This window comes from Coregonus lavaretus (assembly GCF_964263955.1).
Source record: "Coregonus lavaretus genome assembly, chromosome: 26".
Lineage (NCBI taxonomy): Eukaryota > Metazoa > Chordata > Actinopteri > Salmoniformes > Salmonidae > Coregonus > Coregonus lavaretus.
Window position 1 is genome coordinate 34,154,562 of NC_140013.1, and position 24,865 is coordinate 34,179,426.

The 24,865-nt window shown below is 43.5% G+C and overlaps 1 protein-coding gene across 1 annotated transcript; it reads left to right on the top strand.

Moving 5' to 3' along the window:
* Window positions 1–16: 16 nt before the first annotated feature.
* LOC311101854 (E3 ubiquitin/ISG15 ligase TRIM25-like) lies at window positions 17–22,587 on the top strand. The gene is made up of 11 exons (XM_084143066.1): window positions 17–205; window positions 5,731–5,855; window positions 6,256–6,424; window positions 6,510–6,863; window positions 7,074–7,110; window positions 7,342–9,568; window positions 11,228–11,393; window positions 20,989–21,162; window positions 21,295–21,459; window positions 21,588–21,634; window positions 21,730–22,587. Exons 7-11 carry the CDS (start codon window positions 11,320–11,322, stop codon window positions 22,260–22,262), a joined length of 993 nt encoding a protein of 330 aa, XP_083999192.1. The 5' UTR covers window positions 17–205; window positions 5,731–5,855; window positions 6,256–6,424; window positions 6,510–6,863; window positions 7,074–7,110; window positions 7,342–9,568; window positions 11,228–11,319; the 3' UTR covers window positions 22,263–22,587.
* Window positions 22,588–24,865: the final 2,278 nt, after the last annotated feature.

Genomic DNA, 24,865 nt, shown 5'->3' on the forward strand with positions numbered 1-24,865 from the left:
GAAGAACAGTCTGTAAACAGCGCCCCTTTACCGGAAACTTCTGTTCTCAAATGTTCAGTTTAGCGTGCAGCACTGGTGAATTTAGCTGGAATGTCTCATACAAATCTTTATCATAATAGTTGACGAGTAAACATACATCGAAGGCATATGCAAGCAAATTGACATGGAAATGAACGTGCAGTACAAAGGACAGTAGCCTAGTCGGGTGAGTTGCTTCTGCAGTCTACACACTGCATTTTTTCACTTGCAATATGTAAAAGATAAAGTTAACTAGGTTACTTATTGTAAACGTTAGATTGTCTCGTCGGTGCGAACAGCATCTCTTCTCCTTAATAGTGAGACTAGTACTACTCATATGCTTGCTATCTGGCCTACTTCTTTGGCTAGAGAGCTAGTTCCTGTTGTGTCGTGTGTGTGGTGATGTTTGCGCCGTACAGTTCGCGCTCTTTTATACAGTCTGGTTCTCTTTTATACAGTATGGTTCTCTCTCGCTCTCTGCCGCTGTGACAACAAGCTTGGACCCCCTTGTGGCCCCCCTAAATGCGGAGTCTGAAATAATTATCACAGAATTAATTACATCCGTTATTAGACAGTGGCAAAGCGGAACACTAAAGTAACCCAACACATCTTCTAGTGGGACTCCTTTAGGCGGAACACAACAGTATCGTACCACATTTTTTTTAAAGTCATTTAGCAGACGCTCTTATCCAGAGCGACTTACATGAGCAATTAGGGTTAAGTGCCTTGCTCAAGGGCACATCGACAGATCTTTCACCTAGTCGGCTCGGGGATTAGAACCAGCGACCTTTCGGTTACTGGCACAACGCTCTTAACCACTAAGCTACCTGCCGCCCCTGCACGTTTTTTTTCTGTTCAGAAGTTGGAAGAAATTTGGCGCGAATAATATCGTTCAAGCAAGAAGAATGAAATAAAGAGAGGTGAGCAAAATGTTTAATATGTTGTATTTGTAACATAGTTAACTATTAAATGCATTACAGAAGTGTAACGTTAGATCAGCTAATGTTAACCTGGCCGTTTGTTCTTTGTGAATTAATTAATGAATTGGCTTGAATCCTGGGCTATGTATTCGTTTGCATTGTTTTTGGTTTCGTTTTGTAGCTAATTCTAACATTCAGGCATCGAAAATGTATGGCAATATGAAAAATGATATAATATTTGATCAAAAACGCAAGGTGCTGAGTGCTTTTACTTAAACCACACTCAGTAAACGCATTGTAACTTTAAAAGGTTAGACATGGAAGCTAGCTACCTAGCAAGTCAGTTATTTTCAGTAAATTAATGAATAAGCTTGGTTCCCATTGCTTTTGCTCTATAGTTCTCACCAACATGAAGAGAAAAAAGGACATAATGTCCTTCTTCCAAAGAAAAGACCAGGCAGAAAGTCAGACAGAGCCAGAGGGTTCAGGTGTGGGGAGAGCAAGAGAGAGCAGAGAGCCTGCAGAGAGAGCGAGCAGGAAGACTTGTCCATTGGAGAGACAGAGTGAAGGCACAGTTGAGCAGGAAAGTGAGACAGATGGGAGAGGCTGAGGGGGACGTAGAGGCTGAGAGTGAGACACCAACAGAGGAGCCATGTGCGTCCACAAGCAGTGGACCATCAGGTTTTTGATGTTGAATAAATCTGTGGTTACTTGTAGAGCTGTGCAATTAGTCAGTTTTATATGGTGTATAGAAATGTGTCGGTTTATGATTGAAATGAATGATCTCATTTAACATGCTTTTGGGCTTGTGATATAGATATCAGATGGATTTCAGAAGTTGTCTGATGGCTATGGTATGTGTCTAAAATTACCCAAATAGATACTTTTAATTATAGTTTTTTTTCTTCGACAGATATCAGCAAATCGACCCACCGGTGCAGCCAGTGATGAACATGTACTCAGAACTCTGATGGGTGACAGGAGGAGGAGCTTCAAGGCAGCCTGGTACCACATCCACCCCTGGCTTGAATATAAAAAAAAAAAAACAGACTCTGTGTTTTGTTACGCCTGCAGGCATTTTAGCCCTCCCAAAGTCTCAGAGACTGTATTTGATTCAAAATTGGGTTTTAACAACTGGAAGAAGGCAACTTACAAAGAGGGGGGATTTGCAATTCATGCAAGGTCTGAGCATCACAAACAAGCAATGATTACATGGAGAGACTATCAGAAAGTGTTGTGGATAATTATCACTATAAAATCAAAGTTTTTCCAGAGTTTTTGTAGAATCAAGATAGACTTTATTACATAGAGCAACAAAAGCCGAGCTGGTCTGCAGAGCAACTAACTCACAACACTCGGCCCTCAGTTTATATACAATGTACCTGTTTCCTCCAGCATCTTCACAAGGTCCTTTGCTGTTGTTCTGGGATTTATTTGCACTTTTCGCACCAAAGTACGTTAATCTCTAGGAGACAGAACGCGTCTCCTTCCTGAGCGGTATGACGGCTGCGTGGTCCCATGGTGTTTATACTTGCGTACTATTGTTTGTACAGATGAACGTTGTACCTTCAGGCGTTTGGAAAATGCTCCCAAGGATGAACCAGACTTGTGGAGGTCTAAATTTTTCTTTCTGAGGTCTTGGCTGACTTCTTTTGATTTTCCCATGATGTCAAGCAAAGAGGCACTGAGTTTGAAGGTAGACCTTGAAATACATCCACAGGTACACCTCCAATTGACTCAAATGCTGTCAATTAGCCTATCAGAAGCTTCTAAAGCCATGACATCATTTTCTGGAATTTTCCAAGCTGTGTAAAGGCACAGTCAACTTAGTGTATGTAAACTTCTGACCCACTGGAATTGTGATACAGTGAATTATAAGTGAAATAATCTGTCTGTAAACAATTGTTGGAAAAATTACTTGTGTCATGCACAAAGTAGATGTCCTAACTGACTTGCCAAAACTATAGTTTGTTAACAAGACATTTGTGGAGTGGTTGAAAAACGAGTTTTAATGACTCCAACCTAAGTGTATGTAAACTTCCGACTTCAACTGTAGATTTACAATTCATTGTGTGCCTTGTTACACTCCATAAAGTTTTTGGAGAAGCAACATTTCTATCAGATATGCTACAGTCTTCATCACTTGACCTGTCAAAGGCTGTTGATTTAGTTGAAGCCTTAGTTCAAACTTTGAATGACTACAGGGATGAGTCATTTTTTGATGACCTATGGAATGAAGTGTTGAACACAGCTGAGCAATGTGATACTGCAATACAGCCCCCTGCAAAACCACCAAAAAAGCTCTCAATTTAATGGAGACTGTGTACTCAGTACAGTAGGTCAGGTCAGATTCAGAAATTGATAAAGAAAGTTTTCGTACAACCTTTTTCTACCCTGTCTTAGATCAGATGCTCAATGAGCTTAACAGACGGTTCTCTAGCAAAAACTGTGACATAATGAATGGCAATCAGACTCTAAACCCCAAAAGTGATGCATTTCTCAAAGAGAAGTCCCTGTTTCCATTTGCTAGACTGTATGAATCAAATATTGAGAACTTGGGGCATGAACTACATCAGTTCAGAAGAATTTGACAAAGAAAAATACAGAGTGGCATGCAGAGACCCTCCAGTGTAGTAGATATAGCATTATTCATTGAGCCTTATAAATACGTTTTCTTTGATCTCTTTAAACTGTGCCAAATAGCTGTTTCAATCCATGTTAGTTTTTCTGCACTAAAGCTGGTGAAAACGTATCTTAGGTCCACAATGTCAGATGAGAGATTAAGCAATTTAGGTGTATTAAGTATTGAGTCAAGGAGGGCAAAGGCCTTGCATATAGATTAATTTGTGGATCTTTTTGCAAGAAACCACAAAAACCGTAGAATACAGTTGACGTAACTGATACTGAATATGTAATGCAAATGTAAAAATGTAATGTAAATGCAAATAATAAATTGTTGAATGATTATAAACATGGTATTTTGCCTATTAATGGCTGCAATGCAGTGAAGAAAACGACATGACAACAATAATGTCTAATGTAACTGGCCCCTCTAACAGTACAACTGGCCCCAGCCTGGCCCCCCCACTTGAAATGGTCTAGAACCGTCACTGCTTTATTGGCATGGGAAACATATGTTCACATTGCCAAAGCAAGTGAAATAGATAATAAACAAAAGTGAAATAAACAATACAAAATTACCAGTAAACATTACACTCACAAAAGTTCCAATGGAATAGAGACATTTCAAATGTCATATCTAAGCAATAAGGCATGAGGGGGTGTGGAATATGGCCAATATACCATGGCTAAGGGCTGTTCTTACGCACAACGCATGGCGGAGTGCCTGGACACTATCAGAACTCAAGATAAGACCCAGATGCAGACAGTTCGAATTACAGATGTTTATTAACAAAACGGGGGCAGGTCGAGGACAGGCAGGACTTCGTAAACCAGGTCAGAGTCAGGTAGGTACAGGACGGCAGGCAGGCTCGAGCTCAGGGCAGGCAGAGTGGTAAGGCAGGCGGGCTCAGGGTCAGGGCAGGCAGAGTGGTAAGGCAGGCGGGCTCAGGGTCAGGGCAGGCGGAAATGGTCGGAATCGGGAGGACTAGAAAACGGACTGGAAAAACAGGAGCACGGAAAAACCGCTGGTAGGCTTGACGAGACAAGACGAACTGGCAACAGACAAACAGAGAACACGGGATAATGGGGAAGATGGGCGACATCTGGAGGGGGGTGGAAACAAGCACACAGATCAGGGTGTGACAGACACAGCCCTTAGCTGTGGTATATTGGCCATATACCACAAACCCCTGAGGTGTCTTATTGCTATTATAAACTGGTTACCAACGTAATTAGAGCAGTCAAAATAAATGTTTTGTCATACCCGTGGTATACGGTCTGATATACCATGGCTGTCAGCCAATCAGCATTCAGGGCTCGAAGCACCCAGTTTATAATATGGCTATATACAGTGTTATAACAATGTGCAAATAGTTAAAGTACAAAAGGGGAAATAAATATGGGTTGTATTTACAATGGTGTTTGTTCTTCACTGGTTGCCCTTGTGGCAACAGGTCACACATATTGCTGCTGTGATAGCACACTGTGGTATTTCACCCAATAGATATGGGAGTTTATCAATTCTTTGTGGGTCTGTGTAATCTGAGGGAAATATGTGTCTCTAATATAGTCATACATTTGGAAGTGCAGCTCAGTTTCCACCTCATTTTGTGGGCAGTGTGCACATAGCCTGTCTTCTCTTGAGAGCCAGGTCTGCCTACGGCGGCCTCTCTCAATAGCAAGGCTATGCTCATGGAGTTTGTACATAGTCAAAGCTTTCATTCATTTTGGGTCAGTCACAGTGGTCTGGTATTCTGCCACTGTGTACTCTCTGTTTAGGGCAAAATAGCATTCTAGTTTGCTCTGTTTTTTTGTTAATTATTTCCAATGTGTCAAGTAATTATCTTTTTGTGTTCTCATGATTTGGTTGGGTCTAATTGTCTCCCCTCTCTCTTTCTTAATTAGAAATGGATTTGTTTATTACTTTTTTGGACTGGTAAAATGCATAATATCTGATAAAAAAAAAAAAAAACATAATAATAATTATGAAATAGATATGTACATATCCTAATCTCAGTGATCCAAGAGGAAATTTCATGAAAAATGACACTTGAGAATTGTATTGTCATTTGCGTGAGAATGACCCGTATAAGCTACAGATGAGACTGCATGCAAATTGTTTTCCTGAGTATAATGAGCATTCGATTGTATGGTACTGTTGATCCCCCAGCCTCTAGACAAGAGGAGGAAATCGGTCGCAGCCTGTCAGAACACGTTTTGGAGGAGGGCACCATGGACAACAAAAAGAGACGGACCATTGCAAAGCCGGATCTTTGCAAAAAGAGACGGACCAAGGTCAGTCAATGGCTCTCTAAATCTAAGGTTAAAGGAACATTTAATTTATTTTCTTAGTTTTATGAGCTATGTGTATTGCTAATTTCCTGTATTCACAATGTAACTGTGTAAAGCATTACTTAAGCCTATATAAAGCCCATATTACTACTTATGTTGATGATTAAACATGTTTAATCTGTCTATGAAATCTGCAATTCTCATCAAGTGTCATATAAACAATGATGTCATCAGTCATCCATATTCTAAAAAATTCAGTAGATTTGGCTAAAGAGCATACATTTTTCATTCTAACAACTTTTCAAGCGATACCAATAACTTAAATATTTTGTGTAGTCCTATTCTTATTCACCATGGTTGGATTTTAGATGATATAAAACTGTAATAACCCTTATTGTTGCAGAGACCTGAGTGGAAAAAGAATGTCCTTGGCACCAAGCCATGTATTAGAAAGATGATGGGCCAGCGTTGTCCACCATCAGCATCCTGTCTCCGGTGTAGGGAGAGCCCTAAGACTTCTCCCCTCACTGCCACGCCTGGACAGATACCACAAGAAAGCAACGGGGAAACAAGTAAGCTTTTTAACAGTCCGAGTTTTTGTAAGTGACAAGTAAGTGACAAGTGTGTAGGATCCAATGCTCTCTTTCCTCTCTCTAGGTCTAGGAGATCAACCAACCACTGAGCAGACACAAGCGTCACCCCCCCTTCCACATCTTCCTCATCCCCACCTTTCCACTCTGTCGTCCTCTGTTTCACCACACGTTCCCTCTGTTTCACTGGGCCCTCCTCTCCCGTCATCCATTTCACCAGTCTCCTCCCCCCCATCCTCTGTTTCACTGGGCCCTCCTCTCCCGTCATCCATTTCATCAGTCTCCTCCTCCCCATCCCTCATGTTAACACAACATGCTCTTGGACATTCCTACGCAGCCCAGACTGGAGGCAGTAACGTTGCGCCACACTTCAACAACAACAATATTGGAGGCTCTGTTTATATTATATCTCAGCAGAGAGGTAAGTATATCTGCTGTGATTCTAATCAGCATCTGAATACATCTAAAACAGTCATTTCATGATTCATGACATTTTATAATTCCTCATATGAATAACATTAGTTTCATTAGGTAGACCTTGTGCTCTGCTTTCTTATTTCTTCATATAGAATGTGCCACTCTCAAATTCCAAAAGATTTTTATCCTAAGAAATGTTTTTTGTATATTCCAGTGGACGTGTCAGTGGCTCCACAAGGCAGTGATCAAGGGTAAGACATACATTATTATTTAAATTATTCGAACACTTTATAGATTTGTGTATTATGTAAATGATTAATGTACCCATAGTAGCAGTCATAATAGTAGTAGCTTTTACAGTACCCTAAACTGGATCAAATGGAGTCAGCATTTATCCGCAACATTTAATTTTAGCACCATAAACTGACTGTGTGTGTGTGTGTGTGTGTGTGTGTGTGTGTGTTTCCGTCCTGTTTCTACAGTAAGTGAAGGGTGGCCTGACAGCCTTTTCCTGTACCTGGTGCACATCCAAGTTACAGCAAAGCAGGCACAAAGAAGACCTCCTACTGCTAAGTAGATATCATGTGATGTTTTACTGGATGATTTGGCAATTTGATTATTTTACTTGTGTGCTTCTCAACTGGTGGTCATCATCACATACAGTACCTTTTTAATCTGTGTGTTTTGTGTCCCTGTAACTTTGTCCTTGCAGAGGATGCTCTCCTACAGAGAGTCAAAGAGAAGCATAAAGCCAGAATGAAAAGCCGCTGTGAACACCTGTTTGAAGGCAACGCCAGAAATGAAACTCTTCTCAACAATATTTGCACAAAACTCTACATCACAGCAGGAGAGACTGAAGGGGTCTGTAACAAACATGAGGTGTTGCAGATTGAGACAGCATCCAGAACATGCACATCAGAAGACACTCCTATCAACTGCAACGACATCTTTAAACCTTTACCTGGACAGGACAAACTAATCACAACTGTGATGACCAAGGGCATTGCTGGGATCGGAAAAACAGTCACTGTCCAAAAGTTCATCCTTGACTGGGCAGAAGGAAAAGCCAATCTGCATCTGGATTTTATATTTCTGCTTCCTTTCCGGGATTTGAATTTGGTCGAAAAACAGTCCAGTCTTCATAGCCTTCTGTGTGGCTTCCACCATGAACTTAGAGAAATAGAGGATGCAAAGAAAATTGCAGGTTGTCAAGTTCTGCTTATCTTTGATGGTCTGGATGAAAGCCGACTTCCACTGGATTTCAATCGAAACAAGATATTGTTTGACATGGCAGAAGAAGCGCCCATTGATGTGCTATTGACAAATCTTATTAAGGGGAATCTGCTACACAGTGCTCGCCTCTGGATAACCTCCCGACCAGCAGCAGCCAATCAGATCCCCAGGAAGAACATAACACAGATGACAGAAGTGCGTGGGTTCAATGACTCACAGAAGGAAGAGTACTTCAGGAAGAGATTCTATTCGGATGCGAACCTGGCCAACAGAATCATCTCCCACATAAAAACAAAAAGGAGCCTCAACATCATGTGCCAGATTCCAGTCTTCTGCTGGATCACTGCTATGGTTCTAGGGGAGATGTTGACAGATAACTGCAAAGAAATCCCTAAAACCCTTTCTGAGATGTTCACACACTTCGTGCTCATTCAGACAAACCTGAAGAACCAGAAGTATCATAACAGCAATGAGACCGATGCGCGGAGGATCAAAGAATCGGATAAAGAGATCATTCTAAAGCTGGCCAAGCTATCTTTTGAACACCTGAAGAAAAGCAATCTCATATTTTATGAGAAGGATCTGAGGGAGTGTGGCATTGACATCAATGCAGCGTCAGTGCAATCTGGATTGTGCACAGAAATCTTTAAACAAGAAGATGGGCTCTACTGCGAGAAAGTCTACTGCTTTGTGCATTTCACCATCCAGGAATACTTTGCCGCTCTGTATTTGCTCTGCTGCTACTCAACCGATAACCTGCGTGTGTTGGAGTCTTTCCTCTGTAAGAGGTTTGTTGAGGAAGACCTGGAAGAAAGTTCTGTGACTCTGTTGGGCGATAACGGAGACCGTTCAGATGCTTCACAGAGCAATGAGTCTGGAGAAAGTCTGGAGTCCACTACTGAAGAAAACTCAACTCTGGAGGAAGAGCCTGAGGAACACTGAGTCATTCAATGACGATGAGGCTGAAGAAGTGTCTGACTGTGAGTCTTCAAAGCTGGTTCTACATAGGAAACCATCCTTCCATGTGTTACTGAAGAGCGCAGTGCTCAATGCCTTGGAGAGTGTGAATGGACATCTGGACCTTATGCTCCGCTTCCTTCTTGGCCTCTCACTGGACTCCAATCAGAGACTCCTACAAGATCTACTGCCAGAGATGCAGAACTATGCAGATAGTGTTGAAGAAACAAATGATTACATAAAGGAACAGCTGAGGTTGCACAACTCCCCTGAGAGATCCATTAACCTTGTATACTGCTTGGCTGAAATAAATGACAATACACTTCTTGAAAAGGTTGAAGTGTACCTGAGGTCAGGAAATCGTGGAGGAACAAAGCTCTCACCTGTAAAATGCACAGCTCTGGCATATGCGCTGATGTCAGGGCAGATTCTGGATGAGTTTGACCTAAAGAAGTACAACACTTGTGAGGAGGGACAAAAGAGGCTGATTCCAGTTATCAAGAACTGCAGAAACGCTTTGTGGGTGTTCAGCTAATTATGCACATACAGTGCATTTAGAAAGTATTCAGACCCCTTGGCATTTTTCCACATTTTGTTACGTTACAGCCTTATTCTAAAATTGATTAAATCGTTTTTTTCCCCCCCTCATCCATCTACACACAATACCCCATAATGACAAAGCAAGAACAGGTTTTTAGAAAATTTTGCAAATGTATAAAAAATAAAATAAAAACGGAAATATCACATTTAAATAAGTATTCAGACCCTTTACTCAGTACTTTGTTGAAGCAACTTTGGCAGCGATTACAGCCTCAAGTCTTCTAGGGTATGACGCTACACTCTTGGCACACCTGTATTTGGGGAGTTTCTCCCATTCTTCTCTGCAGATCCTCTCAAGCGCTGTCAGGTTGGATGGGGAGCGTCGTTGCACAGCTTTTTTCAGGTCTCTCCAGAGATGTTTGATCGGATTCAAGTCCGGGCTCTGGCTGGGCCACTCAAGGACATTCAGAGACTTGTCCCGAAGCCACTCCTGCGTTGTCTTGGCTGTGTGCTTAGGGTCGGTGTCCTGTTGGAAGGTGAACCTTTGCCCCAGTCTGAGGTCCTGAGCGCTCTGGAGCAGGTTTTCATCAAGGATCTCTCTGTACTTTGCTCTGTTCATCTTTCTCTCGATCCTGACTAGTCTCCCAGTCCCTGCCGCTGAAAAACATCCCCACAGTATGACGCTGCCACCACCATGGTGCCAGGTTTCCTCCAGACATGACGCTTGGCATTCAGGCCAAAGAGTTCAATCTTGGTTTCATCAGACCTGAGAGTCCTTTAGGTGCCTTTTGGCAAACTCCAAGCGGGCTGTCATGTGCCTTTTACTAAGGAGTGGCTTCCGTCTGGCCACTCTACCATAAAGGCCTGATTTGGTGGAGTGCTGCAGAGATGGTTGTCCTTCTGGAAGGTTCTCCCATCTCCATAGAGGAACTCTGGAGCTCTGTCAGAGTGACCATCAGATTCTTGGTCACCTCCCTGACCAAGGCCCTTCTCCCCCGTTTGCTCAGTTTGTCCGGGCGGCCAGCTCTAGGAAGAGTCATGGTGGTTCTAAACTTCTTCCATTTAAGAATGATGGAGGCCACTGTGTTCTTGGGGACCTTCAATGCTGCAGAAATGTTTTGGTACCCTTCCCCAGATCTGTGCCTCGACACAATCCTGTCTCTGAGCTCTACGGACAATTCCTTCGACCTCATGGCTTGGTTTTTGCTCTGACATGCACTGTCAACTGTGTGACCTTGTGTGCCTTTCCAAATCATGTCCAACCAATTTAATTTACCACAGGTGGACTCCAATCAAGTTGAAGAAACATCTCAAGGATGATGAATGGAAACAGGAATTAACTGAGCTCAATTTCGAGTCTCATAGCAAAGCATCTGAATACTTATGTAAATAATGTATTTCTGTTTTTAAATTTTAATATATTTGTTAACATTTCTAAAAACCAGTTTTATCTTTTTCATTATGGGGTGTTGTGTGTAGATGAGGAAAAAAATGTATTTAATCCATTTTAGAATAAGGCTGTAACGTAACAAAATGTGGAAAAAGGGAAGGGGTCTTAATACTTTCCGAATGCACTTTACCTACACATGTGTAGAGGTTAGTTTAAATGTATTCACTGTATTTACTCTGTTGTTGTAGACTTGCTGGCTGTAACATCACAGAGAGGTCTTGGGGAGTAGTGGCCTCGGCTCTAAAGTCAAACTTACTGCGAAAGCTGGACCTGAGTTACAATGACTTGCAGCACTCCAGTATGGATCTGCTCTGTGATGGGTTGCGTAGTCAACACTAAACTGGTGATCTTGAGGTAAGCAATTTTGTTTGTTTGTTCCACACTTAGGTGTAATTACAGTATTTGTAGACTATTACCATAGTTTCAAGTTTGGGTAAGCCAATATTCATCAGCGCATTTGCAGACTTATGTAAGATAGCCTACTATTCCTTTATTTATTTTTTATTTTTTTTGATATTTTATAAACAACCAAAACATACACATACAAATTACATCATACAAACATCAACTACATCACACCCCCCCCATCTCCAGTGCCCGCATCACTTTTCACCACATGGCCTGAAACTGCACCATTTGTTTCTCTCCGTAGCCCACACACTTTCAATTTTTATGAGAAAAGTATCGTCCAACCTATTGGGTATCTCACTGCACCCTCATATGCCATGTCTTGAAATATCCAGACAGATTAAAAGTGAATTTACTTTCTAACTCCGCCTATAACATTAAGACTTTATCACATTCCCAGAAGGCATGGATTACATTTACATTTACGTCATTTAGCAGACGCTCTTATCCAGAGCGACTTACAAATTGGTGCATTCACCTTATAGCCAGTGGGATAACCACTTTACAATTATTATTTTTTGGGGGGGTGGGGTAGAAGGATTACTTTATCCTATCCCAGGTATTCCTTAAAGAGGTGGGGTTTCAAATGTCTCCGGAAGGTGGTGAGTGACTCCGCTGTCCTGGCGTCGTGAGGGAGCTTGTTCCACCATTGGGGTGCCAGAGCAGAGAACAGTTTTGACTGGGCTGAGCGGGAACTGTGCTTCCGCAGAGGTAGGGGAGCCAGCAGGCCAGAGGTGGATGAACGCAATGCCCTCGTTTGGGTGTAGGGACTGATCAGAGCCTGAAGGTACGGAGGTGCCGTTCCCCTCACAGCTCCGTAGGCAAGCACCATGGTCTTGTAGCAGATGCGAGCTTCAACTGGAAGCCAGTGGAGTGTGTGGAGTAGCGGGGTGACGTGACGTGAGACGGGCTGCGGCATTCTGGATGAGTTGTAGGGGTTTAATGGCACAGGCAGGGAGCCCAGCCAACAGCGAGTTGCAGTAATCCAGACGGGAGATGACAAGTGCCTGGATTAGGACCTGTGCCGCTTCCTGTGTAAGGCAGGGTCGTACTCTCCGAATGTTGTAGAGCATGAACCTACAGGATCGGTTCACCGCCTTGATGTTAGCGGAGAACGACAGGGTGTTGTCCAGGGTCACGCCAAGGCTCTTCGCACTCTGGGAGGAGGACACAACGGAGTTGTCAACCGTGATGGCGAGATCATGGAACGGGCAGTCCTTCCCCGGGAGGAAGAGCAGCTCCGTCTTGCCAAGGTTCAGCTTGAGGTGGTGATCCGTCATCCACACTGATATGTCTGCCAGACATGCAGAGATGTGATTCGCCACCTGGTTATCAGAAGGGGGAAAGGAGAAGATTAGTTGTGTGTCGTCTGCGTAGCAATGATAGGAGAGGCCATGTGAGGATATGACAGAGCCAAGTGACTTGGTGTATAGCGAGAATAAGAGAGGGCCTAGAACTGAGCCCTGGGGGACACCAGTGGTGAGAGCACGTGGTGCGGAGACAGCTTCTCGCCACGCGACTTGGTAGGAGCGACCGGTCAGGGGGATTCAGCGGGGGGGGGGTTCAGCAGGGAGGAGAAGGTGGCAAAGAGCTTCCTAGGGTTAGAGGCAGATGCTTGGAATTTAGAGTGGTAGAAAGTGGCCTTAGCAGCAGAAACAGATGAAGAAAATGTAGAGAGGAGGGAGTGAAAAGATGCCAGGTCCGCAGGGAGTCTAGTTTTCCTCCATTTCCGCTCGGCTGCCCGGATAATTGTTTGTGTTTCTGCTGGTCAGAGGGAGCGGGCGCTCCGTGTTAAACAAATTGGGACAAGAGATGTAACTTGTTTTGCTCTCAAGAAAAGGGAGCCATTGAAGTGATTACTGGGGTAGCGGTAAAAGTAAAAGTGGACCAACAGCAGGGGAAGATTCCTGGTGTTTGTGATACTTGTCGTTTGGTGTGACGCAGACACGGTGGCGTGAGTGGAGAAACAGATGAGTCATTGTCTGTTCTTTTGAGTTTTGATGTTCAGTCTTTGCCCGATAAAGTGATGTTAGGATATTTCAGTTATCCCTTATGAGCTTTTGTGCCGAATCCATTAAGTTGTTACAGGTGTGAAGCTTATGGGCACGTGGCAGCAGTGTGTAGGAGGGAGGCTCCTAGGTGTGAGCAGAAGGGCATGAGACAAAGATATTTGAAGTATTGGGGAAAGAAGCGGTATGTGTTTTGGGCATATGATGTTTTAATAAACATCTTTATTTTGCATTCAAGCCTTAGTTTAGGATTTATTCATTTTTTTGACAGTGTGCGGGTCTCCATCTCTTCCAGTATTCTTATTTTGACTCCTACGCACCTGGAACAGACACTATTCAGTAGAAAGGATCTTAAAAGAGCGCAGACGGCCTCTTATGATAATTGTAGGGGTGCCCATGGGGCTGGGGATCAGAAGTGTCCGTTGCAAGAGAGGCAGGTTGAGGTTACCAGGGTTAGAGTTGTGCAGAGGGTGTCGTATGCTGAGGCAGTGAAGAAAGTAGAGGAAGATGGGTCAAGGGGGAGGGATCCTGAGAGGATTCGTGTAAGTAGTAGATCTGTGCCAGTACAGAGGGATAGACTAACAAGTAATATATGCTTCAGTAAGATTGGCTTTTTAGCGTTCATAGCAATGGTTATCAACAGTACCGCAGGGATGGAGCGTTAGTCGCAGAAAATAGAGGTTGTGGTGGCAGCTGGAGAGAAGTATTTGGGTGTACAAGATTTGATGTCAGAAGAGTTACAGGGTGTGTTGAGTGGTGGTGTCCCGTCCTCCCAGGCCATTGGCCTAAGGTAGGACATGATAGGTTTAAATAGTGGAGCCAACACAGAAAGAGAGAGAAACTAAGTTTCAGAGAGAGGATCGAACGATGAGCTTTCTTTCTGGATAGGCTATATAGCCAGGGCGTCTGAGAAGGTTAAAACAGACCCTGGGATGACAGATCCAAAATTCATACAACTAGGCCCACTGCACATCTTTTTTTTTCAAGCTCTGAGGCTGATGCAACATATCAGTAGGCTACTTTTAGCTTAAAATGTTGATAAACTATTATATCTTCACATTATAAGAGCAGCAATGCGCACACATCAGTAGGTGAATGTTCCAAAATGCAGTTAGTGGGAACACACCGTTCTTTAAAAGGGCAGCGCACATGCGAGCGGTTTCCTGTGACAGAGAGGAAAATATCAGTTAGAAATGTAGAAAGAGGGGAGATCTACAGATGCAACATGGGTTACTAATATGACTAGGATTGTGAATGCTGACTGCCTCCGCTCAGATTGTAAGGTATGTGATGTGTGCGGTGCGCAACAGGCATTAGCCTTTTTCTCCGCTCTTCTGACCATTTGATCTGAACGAACTGTTCCTCAAATATGTCAATAGAATCAAGACTTTAGAAATTAATGTTAATTATAAACTGGGTGGTTCGAGCCCTGAATTCTGATTGGCTCGAACCAGGGGTATGACAAAACATTTATTTTTACTGCTCTAATTACATTGGTAAGCAGTTTATAATATCAATAAGGAACCTTGGGGGTTTGTGATATATGGCCAATATACCACAGCTAAGGGCTGTATCAAGGCACTCCGCGTTGTGTCATATCCCACACCCCCTCGTGCCTTATTGCTTAATTATCATACATTATGATTGTCAAACATGACTGGCGGTTTGTAATTAAGTGTCATTAAAGTTTGGCTACATTTTCTGGCGCCTCCCTCATGTCAGCATCGGTGTGGACATGAGGCTGTAGCCAACATGCATATAAACTAGGCTAGACGTTTGCATGTATATAGCCTACATTTAGGCAAAATAATTTAAATATTATTCCAATGAAGAGGCCATTTTTTTCATGTGAATTTCTGGCTAAGTTGACAGCCCCATTTATTTATTTCAGTAGTAGGCTAATCTTATTAGGCTTTTTTAAATTTGGGACGGTTCGTCTTCAGATTGGGATGATTTAAATTGCACTTTGGGACAATTCTGGGACGTGATGAACAAAGGTATTCTCCTGTATGGTAGCAAGCTAGCTAGGATTGGCCAGAAAGTTGAAGTCAGAGGAGAGAGAGAGAGCGCAGAGGTGAGGAGAGAGAGGAACCGATTTAAACTCCATTACGTACTATCAAATTATAATAGTAGTGATTTGATTAACAGTAGAATAAAACTCTGGATGTAGCCTACTGGACTCATGATGGATCTCATCTCTCATTTTCCTTTCCATCTTGCTCCAGAGGGATGGATGATTGGCCTGCAGCCACACATGAATTGACATTTGAAATAAAAAATAAAATATGAAATAAAAGAAGCCAAAAAGCAAACTGTTGGGACCTTTCGATTTTTATACTCCAGTTGAAAATAAGATTATTTTAGAGCAATGTGACTTGAATTAACATTATTTCACAATGTTTAACATTGTGTTAACACCATTTCACTACTATGATTTCTGAAGGAAAAAATTTTTTTAACCATTAAATAATTTGGTGTAATCAACCAATAACAAAGGGAGAAATGCAGAGAACAAGAAAATACTTTTACCAGTTGTATTTACTGAGTGTACAAAATATTAAGAACACCTGCTCTTTCCATGACATAGACTGACCAGGTGAATCCGGGTGAAAGCTATCATCCCTTATTGATGTCACTTGTTAAATCCACTTCAGTGTAGATGAAGGGGAGGAGACAGGTTAAATAAGGATTTTTAAGCCTGGAGACAATTGAAACATGGATTGTGTATGTGTGCCAAGACAAAATATTTAAGTACCTTTGAACAGGGTATGGTAGTGGGTGCCAGGCGCACCGGTTTGTGTCAAGAACTGCAACACTGCTGGGCTTTTCACACTCAACAGTTTCCCGTGTGTATCAAGAATGATCCACCACCCAAAGGACATCCATCCAACTTGACACAACTGTGGGAAGCATTGGAGTCAACATGAGCCGGCATCCCTGTGGAAAGCTTTCGACACCTTTGTAGAGTCCATGCCCCTACAAATTAAGGCTAAAATGCCTTGTGGGCGGGTTTTGTTTGGTAATTGGGCTAGAAATTTTAGCAAGACCTGGCAACTCTGCCTTCCCTTCACATTTGACACTGTCAATCGTGAATGATGATTCTTCCAAGTTTTACCGGTGAAACGTCCATGCAGCATCTGTATACCAACCATTTGACTTCAATCAGTTTATGGGGAAATGAATTTAGATTTGCTTGAGTTATACAGTGTTGTTTTGAATGATGTACAGTGAGCAAATCTTAGAGCAGATGGTGTTAACAAACTGTAGCATAGCCTACCTGTGTATTTTGCATAGTGGCGCGCGATGTTACGTTTCGGGCGCGCGATGTTACGTTTCGGCCACACGGGAGAAAAATGTGGTGGCTTTTGTCTTACAGTAAGGTAATAGTATTCAGTTCTGTTATGTAGAATACTATGATTATGTGATGTTGCAGACATTGATTCAGCTTTGATCTAACTTTATTAAACGAGCACCAATCGCCAGAGTAGTAGAGCAGAGACTGTGCGTAAAGTAGAGCATAAACAGAAGCGCAGAATGTGATCCGCACATGCGCAGATGTTTCGGGAACTTTAGCCTGGAGAATATCGGAATAAAGTCGGATAAGCGGCCACTCCGTTTTTTTAAGGACACTACCTTGAAACACTGGAAATGACAGGCTGCATTTACACAGGCAACCCAATTCAGATATTTTGCCAATAATTGGGCAAAAGATCAGAGTTGGGCTGCCTGTGTAAACGCAGCCTTAGGACTGGTAATTTTTTTATTATTATAATTTATTTTACCTTTATTTAACTAGGCAAGTCAGTTAAGAACAAATTCTTATTTACAATGACTGCCTACACCGGCCAAACCCGGACGACGCTGGGCCAATTGTGCGCCGCCCTATGGGACTCCCAATCACGGCCGGTTGTGATACAGCCTGGAATCGAACCAGGGGGTCTATAATCAGACCCGTCGCCAGACCTCAGTCTTAAGGGGGGCATATGAAATGCATGGGAGGGCAGGGCACAATTATTATTAGCCTACAGTACGTATATTTATAATAATCGTATACTCTATTTGCGCAGCATGTAATCATCACATTAAACATAACCAACAGCAATATGACCAGGTAGCCTATAGCCTACACCACATTACATAGAAGCAATGTTATGAATATCCATAAAACACTTGACTATACAACATATTAGATGTAACACCAGAAGCATCTCTCAAACATTGCATTTTAAAGCAGTCAACAGAGGGATATGCATTGCCATGAGACACACACACACGCACGCACGCATATACACACACACACAGAGAGACTTTGAACCTACCGGTACTTTGAGTGGAGGCAGCGCTGTCCTCTCTCCAGTCCCTCCTGTCAGTACAGCGGGAGGCGGCGTTTCTCCGAGCAGAACCTCCTCGTCAAAGTATCCTTCCACTCGGACTTAAACTTGTGAGCGAGGTTCTTTTCAAAAGCAAGCTGAATCAGCTGGGCCTTGCGTCTGTGCAGCATACTGCGCCGATGCGCTGAGAAGACGCTTTTGAGCGTGGAAAATGAGTTTTCACACATTGCTGTGGAAGCTCCTAAAGTTAGGGCAAGTGTGTAGGCTGTGAGAACAGTCGGCATAGCCTGGAGTGCACAGTTGAATGTGTTGAGGATGTTGGCTATTGTCCATTTTCCATCTTCGGGGGGAACCGGGGTGTCAGTCATTTTCTTCACCAGGAACTCACGAGCCACAGTATATTCAGATTCAACCACATCAGTTCCAGCTAATACCAGGAGAGGGGTTACCTTTGATGGGTCCAGGAAATTATCCTCGGCCTCTGGGTTCAAAGCAGCCAGTGCGCCAATGAGCTCGCTACTGCGCTCTCCAAAACGCGCATTAATCTCTCATTGCACAGCATCGATAACACTGTAAAACAATCTCATGAACTCAGTCTTTTCATCTGTCACTTTGTGGCTGACCAACTGTTTCTTCAACTGCAAATCCGCGGAGGTTCTTATTAATTGTGCGTCTTCTCTTGCTTGGACCAGGGTCGGTCACCGGCACAGCCTCGGTGGCGGATGCTGGAGGAGCGCAGAGATCCCACAGTGCAGAAAACTAGTTTTCTGTGCGCAGTGTCTTCACGCAGTCAGAAGCGCTGTTCACAAGTGTCACCGCAGTGAACAAGTCCATATCTTCGGCCTGTAGTAGTCTGTTAGACGGCTCGAAAAGTGACAACAGTTTCATAAGAAGGTGCGCAATGAAAAGAAAACTGCGCTGCGTAATGGCGCGAAGCAGCCCCGTAGCCTCGACGCGCACCTCCGCTCCAAGGCCTCGTGTGTTTTCCACCTCCGTCAGTAATGTGGATATGTCGTGAAAACTCTTCACCACAACTTTGACCGTTGCCAAGTGGCCACTCCATCTCTGGTCCAAGAGACGTTTCAGGGTATCGCATTTGTGCAGAATAGCCACGGTTGGCTTCCTTGTACAGCATGTTGCATACTCTAAAAAAAATAATCGACAGCTGCTTCACTGGACATGGCATGAATCACAACCAGATGAAGTTGGTGATTAAAGCAGTGAATATATGGTATGTTACGATCCAGCTTGTTTTAGAGCAATTTCTGCACACTACCATGCCTGCCAGACATGAGTGATGCGCCATCATAAACTTGACTCAGGATTTTGTCCGTGCTGAGTCCGGTGCTGGTGAGCTCATCAATGATGACACCTGTCAGAGCCTCTGCATCACCTTTCTCAGATGTGGCCATTACCAAGAGGCGCTCACACAGACCATCGTTTTTGTCAACAAAACGCCCAACTACAGATATGTTTTCTTGGCCTAAAGGATCCCGTGTGCCATCCACTTTAATTGAATACCAGCAATCGCCGACTTGTCTCACTATCTCCTCTGTCACGAGTTTGCTCATCATTTAGATAATCTCGTTTTGTATCTGTGGGCTGGTATAGCGTGCATTCTGTGGGATTGTTTTTGTAATCCGTGTCAGTTCGGGATCTTTGCGCATGGTGTACTCAAAGAGAGACAAAAACAGCCCCATTGAGCTATTATCATTTAGCACACTGGCAAAACCAGCATTATCTCCACGTAACGGCAATTGATTCACCACTAAAAACTCCAGCATATCATTTACAGCTGACATGTAGTATCTGTTGCGAGCCAGTTGCTCTCAATTTGAGAGAGTGGAAATCTCTTTTCCTGTCTCTCTACGTTTTTCTGAATCTCTCCACATTGCTTCACAGGCTAAATGTTCTTTTGAAGCTGCATGCTTATTTAAGCCCTTGCTTGTTCCAATTGCATGTTTCCAATCATTAAATCCCTTAATGGAGAAGGTCGCGTCCGATGATACAGATTTGAATTTCCTGTAGGCATAACAAAATGCGGAGTCCTTTTCCACCGAGTACTCAAGCCAGTCCCTGTTCAAATACCAGCTAGAGGAAAATTATCATTTTTTTTAACCAAACATTTTGACTGGATATTTCCTCAACACAACCTGTTTGGGTTTGTCCATGCCGAGGTCACTCACACCCACTGATTCAACAGGCAGTTGTGGCCCAAATGCTGCCCCAGTCGCAGTTGCACTTGACCTGCAGGTCCTGCCAGGCCCAGGGTCGGACTCCACAGAGCTACTAGCATCAGGCTCAGACTGTCGTCCAGGGTCTCCTTCTCCAACTACAACATCAGGAGGCGTCGGTGTTGTATCCAATTTGGCAGAGGAGACTGTTGGTGGGCTTTTCAACCACTTACGGATATCCATGACGAACTGAAGCGAGTAAGCTGGCGTAAACTCATCCAGCTTTCAAAAATGCGCGGTAACTGTTGAGCGGCTACACTGACGTAGGCTACGTCACGTACGTAGCCTAACTTTCTTTTTATTAAGGCCGTGATAGGCTGTTGCAGTGTAGATTCCCATCAATCAAACAAAATCACACCATTGTTTCTTTATATTTTTAATGTTTTAATGATAAAGAATGCAACATTAGTGCAACACAAAATTAGCAACTATTATAATATAAAATTAAAGTAATTTTTTTAAGAGGGGGGGGCGGGCACAAGCATTTTTGGGGGTGGGCCCGGCCCCCTATGGCCCGCCCATAGCGACGGGTGTGTCTGTAATGACGCCTCAAGCACTGAGATGCAGTGCCTTAGACCGCTGCGCCACTCGGGAGTTCTTACCTTATCATAATCCAAAAAAGATCTGTTGCAAGGACATGAAGAAATGTTGCATTGCTAATGTTTTTGCTGTCGTCAACCACGCCAACGAGAACCAATCATAATACAGGAAGTTGTACACATGACATTCGGACCGGCTAGTCACGACAAAAAGGCTGATTTGCCCCATCAGACAGCGTTCTACGAAGTATGTTTTACTCGTGGATTTTTATTCCTTTGCTACTACTGGTATGTAACTGGCATTTGGCGCTAGTTGCAGGTAGAAATGTTTAAAGTTTAACTTTTTAACTACACGTTAAATAATCTCACAAATATTGTGGTATTTATTAATTTGATATTTTCAAGATTTCTCTTACCTCTTCCTGCAGGCTGTCATCCTGTGGCATCACCGAGAAAGGCTGTGCTTCTCTGGCTTCAGTTCTATGTTCAAACCCATCACACCTGAGAACGCTGGTACTCAGTGACAATAACCTGCACAATTCAGGAGTGAAGCGGCTCTCTGCTGGACTGGGGAATAAACTTTGTGAACTGGAGACACTGATGTAGTTATGAATTTCACTTAATAGATTATGAAATTGTCATACACAGCACATTTCATTAGGTTATATTTACATCTGAAATTAATTAACCATTTACATATGTCAAATGAGTAGGTAGATGTCTTCTTTTTGCAGGCTTTCTGGCTGTCTTGTCTCAATGGAAGGATGTGCTTCTCTGGCTTCAGCTCTGAGATCAAACCCCTCACACCTGCGACAGCTGGATCTGAGCTACAATCACCCAGGAGACAGAGGAGTGAGACTGCTCTCTGATGTACTGGACAATCCACGCTTCATACTAAAGTAAATCAAGTAACTTGAAAGTGCTCCTTAGTCCAAAACCAGGTTTAATCTGTGTCTGAGAAACCGGCACTGAAGTCAACCAAAGTCTTGTCTGTCACTAAATCACTGTTCCTCTGCTTCCCTTACAGTGTGGAACATAATAAAGAGTGCTACTTAAAACCAGGCCTGAAGAAGTGTATGTTTGTCATTGTTAACTTCTCTAGCCTCCTAAATGCATAAATTAATCTTGGCATGTGTACCCTCTTTCCTAACCTCAATTATTTATTGCAGATGCCTGTGTGCTCACACTGGACCCTAACACAGCTCACAAAAAGCTCTCTCTGTCTAACAACGGAAGAACTGTGACATGGGAGGATGACGATCATCTGTGTTTGTCTCACACAGAGAGATTTAATGACTGTCCTCAGGTGCTGTGTAGAGAGGGTCTGACTGGGTGCTGTTACTGGGAGGCAGAGTGTAGTGAGAAAGGGTTTCATATAGGTGTGGCATATAAAGACATGAGCAGGGGGCATAACTGTTTGCTTGGTTGCAATGACAAATCCTGGAGCCTGAGACTCCTCAAACTTAGAGTCCTCAAACTCTCTGTCTGCCACAATAATGAGAGCACAGCCATACCTGCCCCCTCTTCCAGCACTGACAGAGTTGGGGTGTATCTGAATTCCTCACAGGGCACTCTGTCCTTCTACCTAGTCTACTCTGAGACTCTGACCCACCTGCACACATTCCACTCCACCTTCACTGAACCACTCTATCCAGCATTTTTTGTCAATGACTATTCATCAGTGTCCCTGTGCTTGGTCTGAAATTGGCCCAGAGATGAGGAGAAAAGGAGGATGCTGTTGAATGTTTACTAATAAACTGCTGTCCTCCTGAGTCCATGACAGAGATGGAGTCAAGACCATATCCAGTTCAACAGGGATCAGTTGACCAAGGAAAATAAATTGAAATACTCAATTCATATTTTCCATAATGGTTTGATATTTTGTCCCCCGGTACACTTCAAAATTACAAACATTTCAGTGTTTCGAAAGAACCTCGATTCGCGATGTGTTCGTATCTCTGAGGTCCTACTGTATATGAACTGCATATTTCTTATTCAGTATAGGGGTTGAAAGTTTGACCTATTCTGTATATGTTGTTGCGTTCAGATACAAGGGGAGCTTCTCCTTTGCTTTTTTCTTTATATTGTTCTCAGGGTTCGAGGTGTTTTTATTTTTGAATAATAATAATGGAAATACATTTTATCAAACTATTAAACGTACAGTATATATGATTGTGGTCTTATTCTGTGGTGTAATACGCAATAAGAAAATAAATCCTTCATATAAAAAACTTTTGAACATTTAACAAATAAAAGTTTTTATTTTATTTCTTAAGCTCCTAACCCCAATAAGTTTTATACTTTCATCCCACCAATTCATCCACACCTGAAGGGTGGACCATTAGGAATACACACTCCCCTGAAGGGTGGACCATTAGGAATACACACTCCCCTGAAGGGTGGACCATTAGGAATACACACTCCCCTGAAGGGTGGACCATTAGGAATACACTCGCCTGAAGGGTGGACCATTAGGAATACACACTCCCCTGAAGGGTGGACCATTAGGAATACACACTCCCCTGAAGGGTGGACCATTAGGAATACACACTCCCCTGAAGGGTGGACCATTAGGAGTACACACTCCCCTGAAGGGTGGACCATTAGGAATACACACTCCCCTGAAGGGTGGACCATTAGGAGTACACACTCCCCTGAAGGGTGGACCATTAGGAATACACACTCCCCTGAAGGGTGGACCATTAGGAATACACTCGCCTGAAGGGTGGACCATTAGGAATACACACTCCCCTGAAGGGTGGACCATTAGGAATACACACTCCCCTGAAGGGTGGACCATTAGAAATACACACTCCCCTGAAGGGTGGACCATTAGGAATACACACCCCTGAAGGGTGGACCATTAGGAGTACACACTCCCCTGAAGGGTGGACCATTAGGAGTACACACTCCCCTGAAGGGTGGACCATTAGGAGTACACACTCCCCTGAAGGGTGGACCATTAGGAATACACACTCCCCTGAAGGGTGGACCATTAGGAATACACACTCCCCTGAAGGGTGGACCATTAGGAATACACACTCCCCTGAAGGGTGGACCATTAGGAATACACACTCCCCTGAAGGGTGGACCATTAGGAATACACACTCCCCTGAAGGGTGGACCATTAGGAGTACACACTCCCCTGAAGGGTGGACCATTAGGAGTACACACTCCCCTGAAGGGTGGACCATTAGGAATACACACTCCCCTGAAGGGTGGACCATTAGGAATACACACTCCCCTGAAGGGTGGACCATTAGGAATACACACTCCCCTGAAGGGTGGACCATTAGGAATACACACTCCCCTGAAGGGTGGACCATTAGGAATACACACTCCCCTGAAGGGTGGACCATTAGGAGTACACACTCCCCTGAAGGGTGGACCATTAGGAGTACACACTCCCCTGAAGGGTGGACCATTAGGAATACACACTCCCCTGAAGGGTGGACCATTAGCAGGAGAGAGAGAGGGAGAAGAGTGGCTGATCTGACTGGTCAAAAGACCAATTTAGTTAAAACAAATATCAGAATTGGGCTGCCTGTCTAAAAGCAGCCTAAGATGTACACCAAACGGTACACTCAGATAGAGAAGCCAACATACATCAGCCATGCTTGACTTGCACAGCCCCATCAGTCCCCCTCCAACTTTTAATGAAACACCAGGAAGAGAGGAGGGGGAAGCATAGGGAAGAGGCTGGATGAATTAAACAGACATCTTGTTACACTACAGCTCTTCTCCAAGGTATTGGTCTGCTGGGTATTTTTGCCACATAGTGGATAGAGGAAGGAAGCAGACCTATCCCCTGAACACCCTTTGAGGGGAGGACAATTCACAGACATGAGAAAGCAAAGTCAGAGAAATCCCTGTTGTGTTGTACTTTTTGGTTGGTTTCTCTAGCAGAGAACCAAGCTTTACCCAGGGGTGCGCACTTTTTGTGTATAGGCCTTGAGGATGTTGTGAGGTAAAAACGTGTTTTCTGGCACCCTCTGTTGACCACTACACACTATGACATCTGGCTGGTGCCAACAACTCAAGACAGGACTCACTAGTTTAAAGTAATGTTTACTTTTTTGCTGATAAATCAGCTGTTCAGAGAAGAGTAAAAGCTGTTGTGGTATTGTCAGTGCTATCCGGGATCCTTGACGTCCCTAACAATAATCCCATTTTAAATTTCAACTAGGTTATTTTATTTAACTAGGGAAGTTAGTTAAGAACAAATTCTTAATTACAATGACGGCCTAACCCGGACGACGCAGGGCCAATTGTGCGCCGCCCTATGGGACTCCCGATCACGGCCGG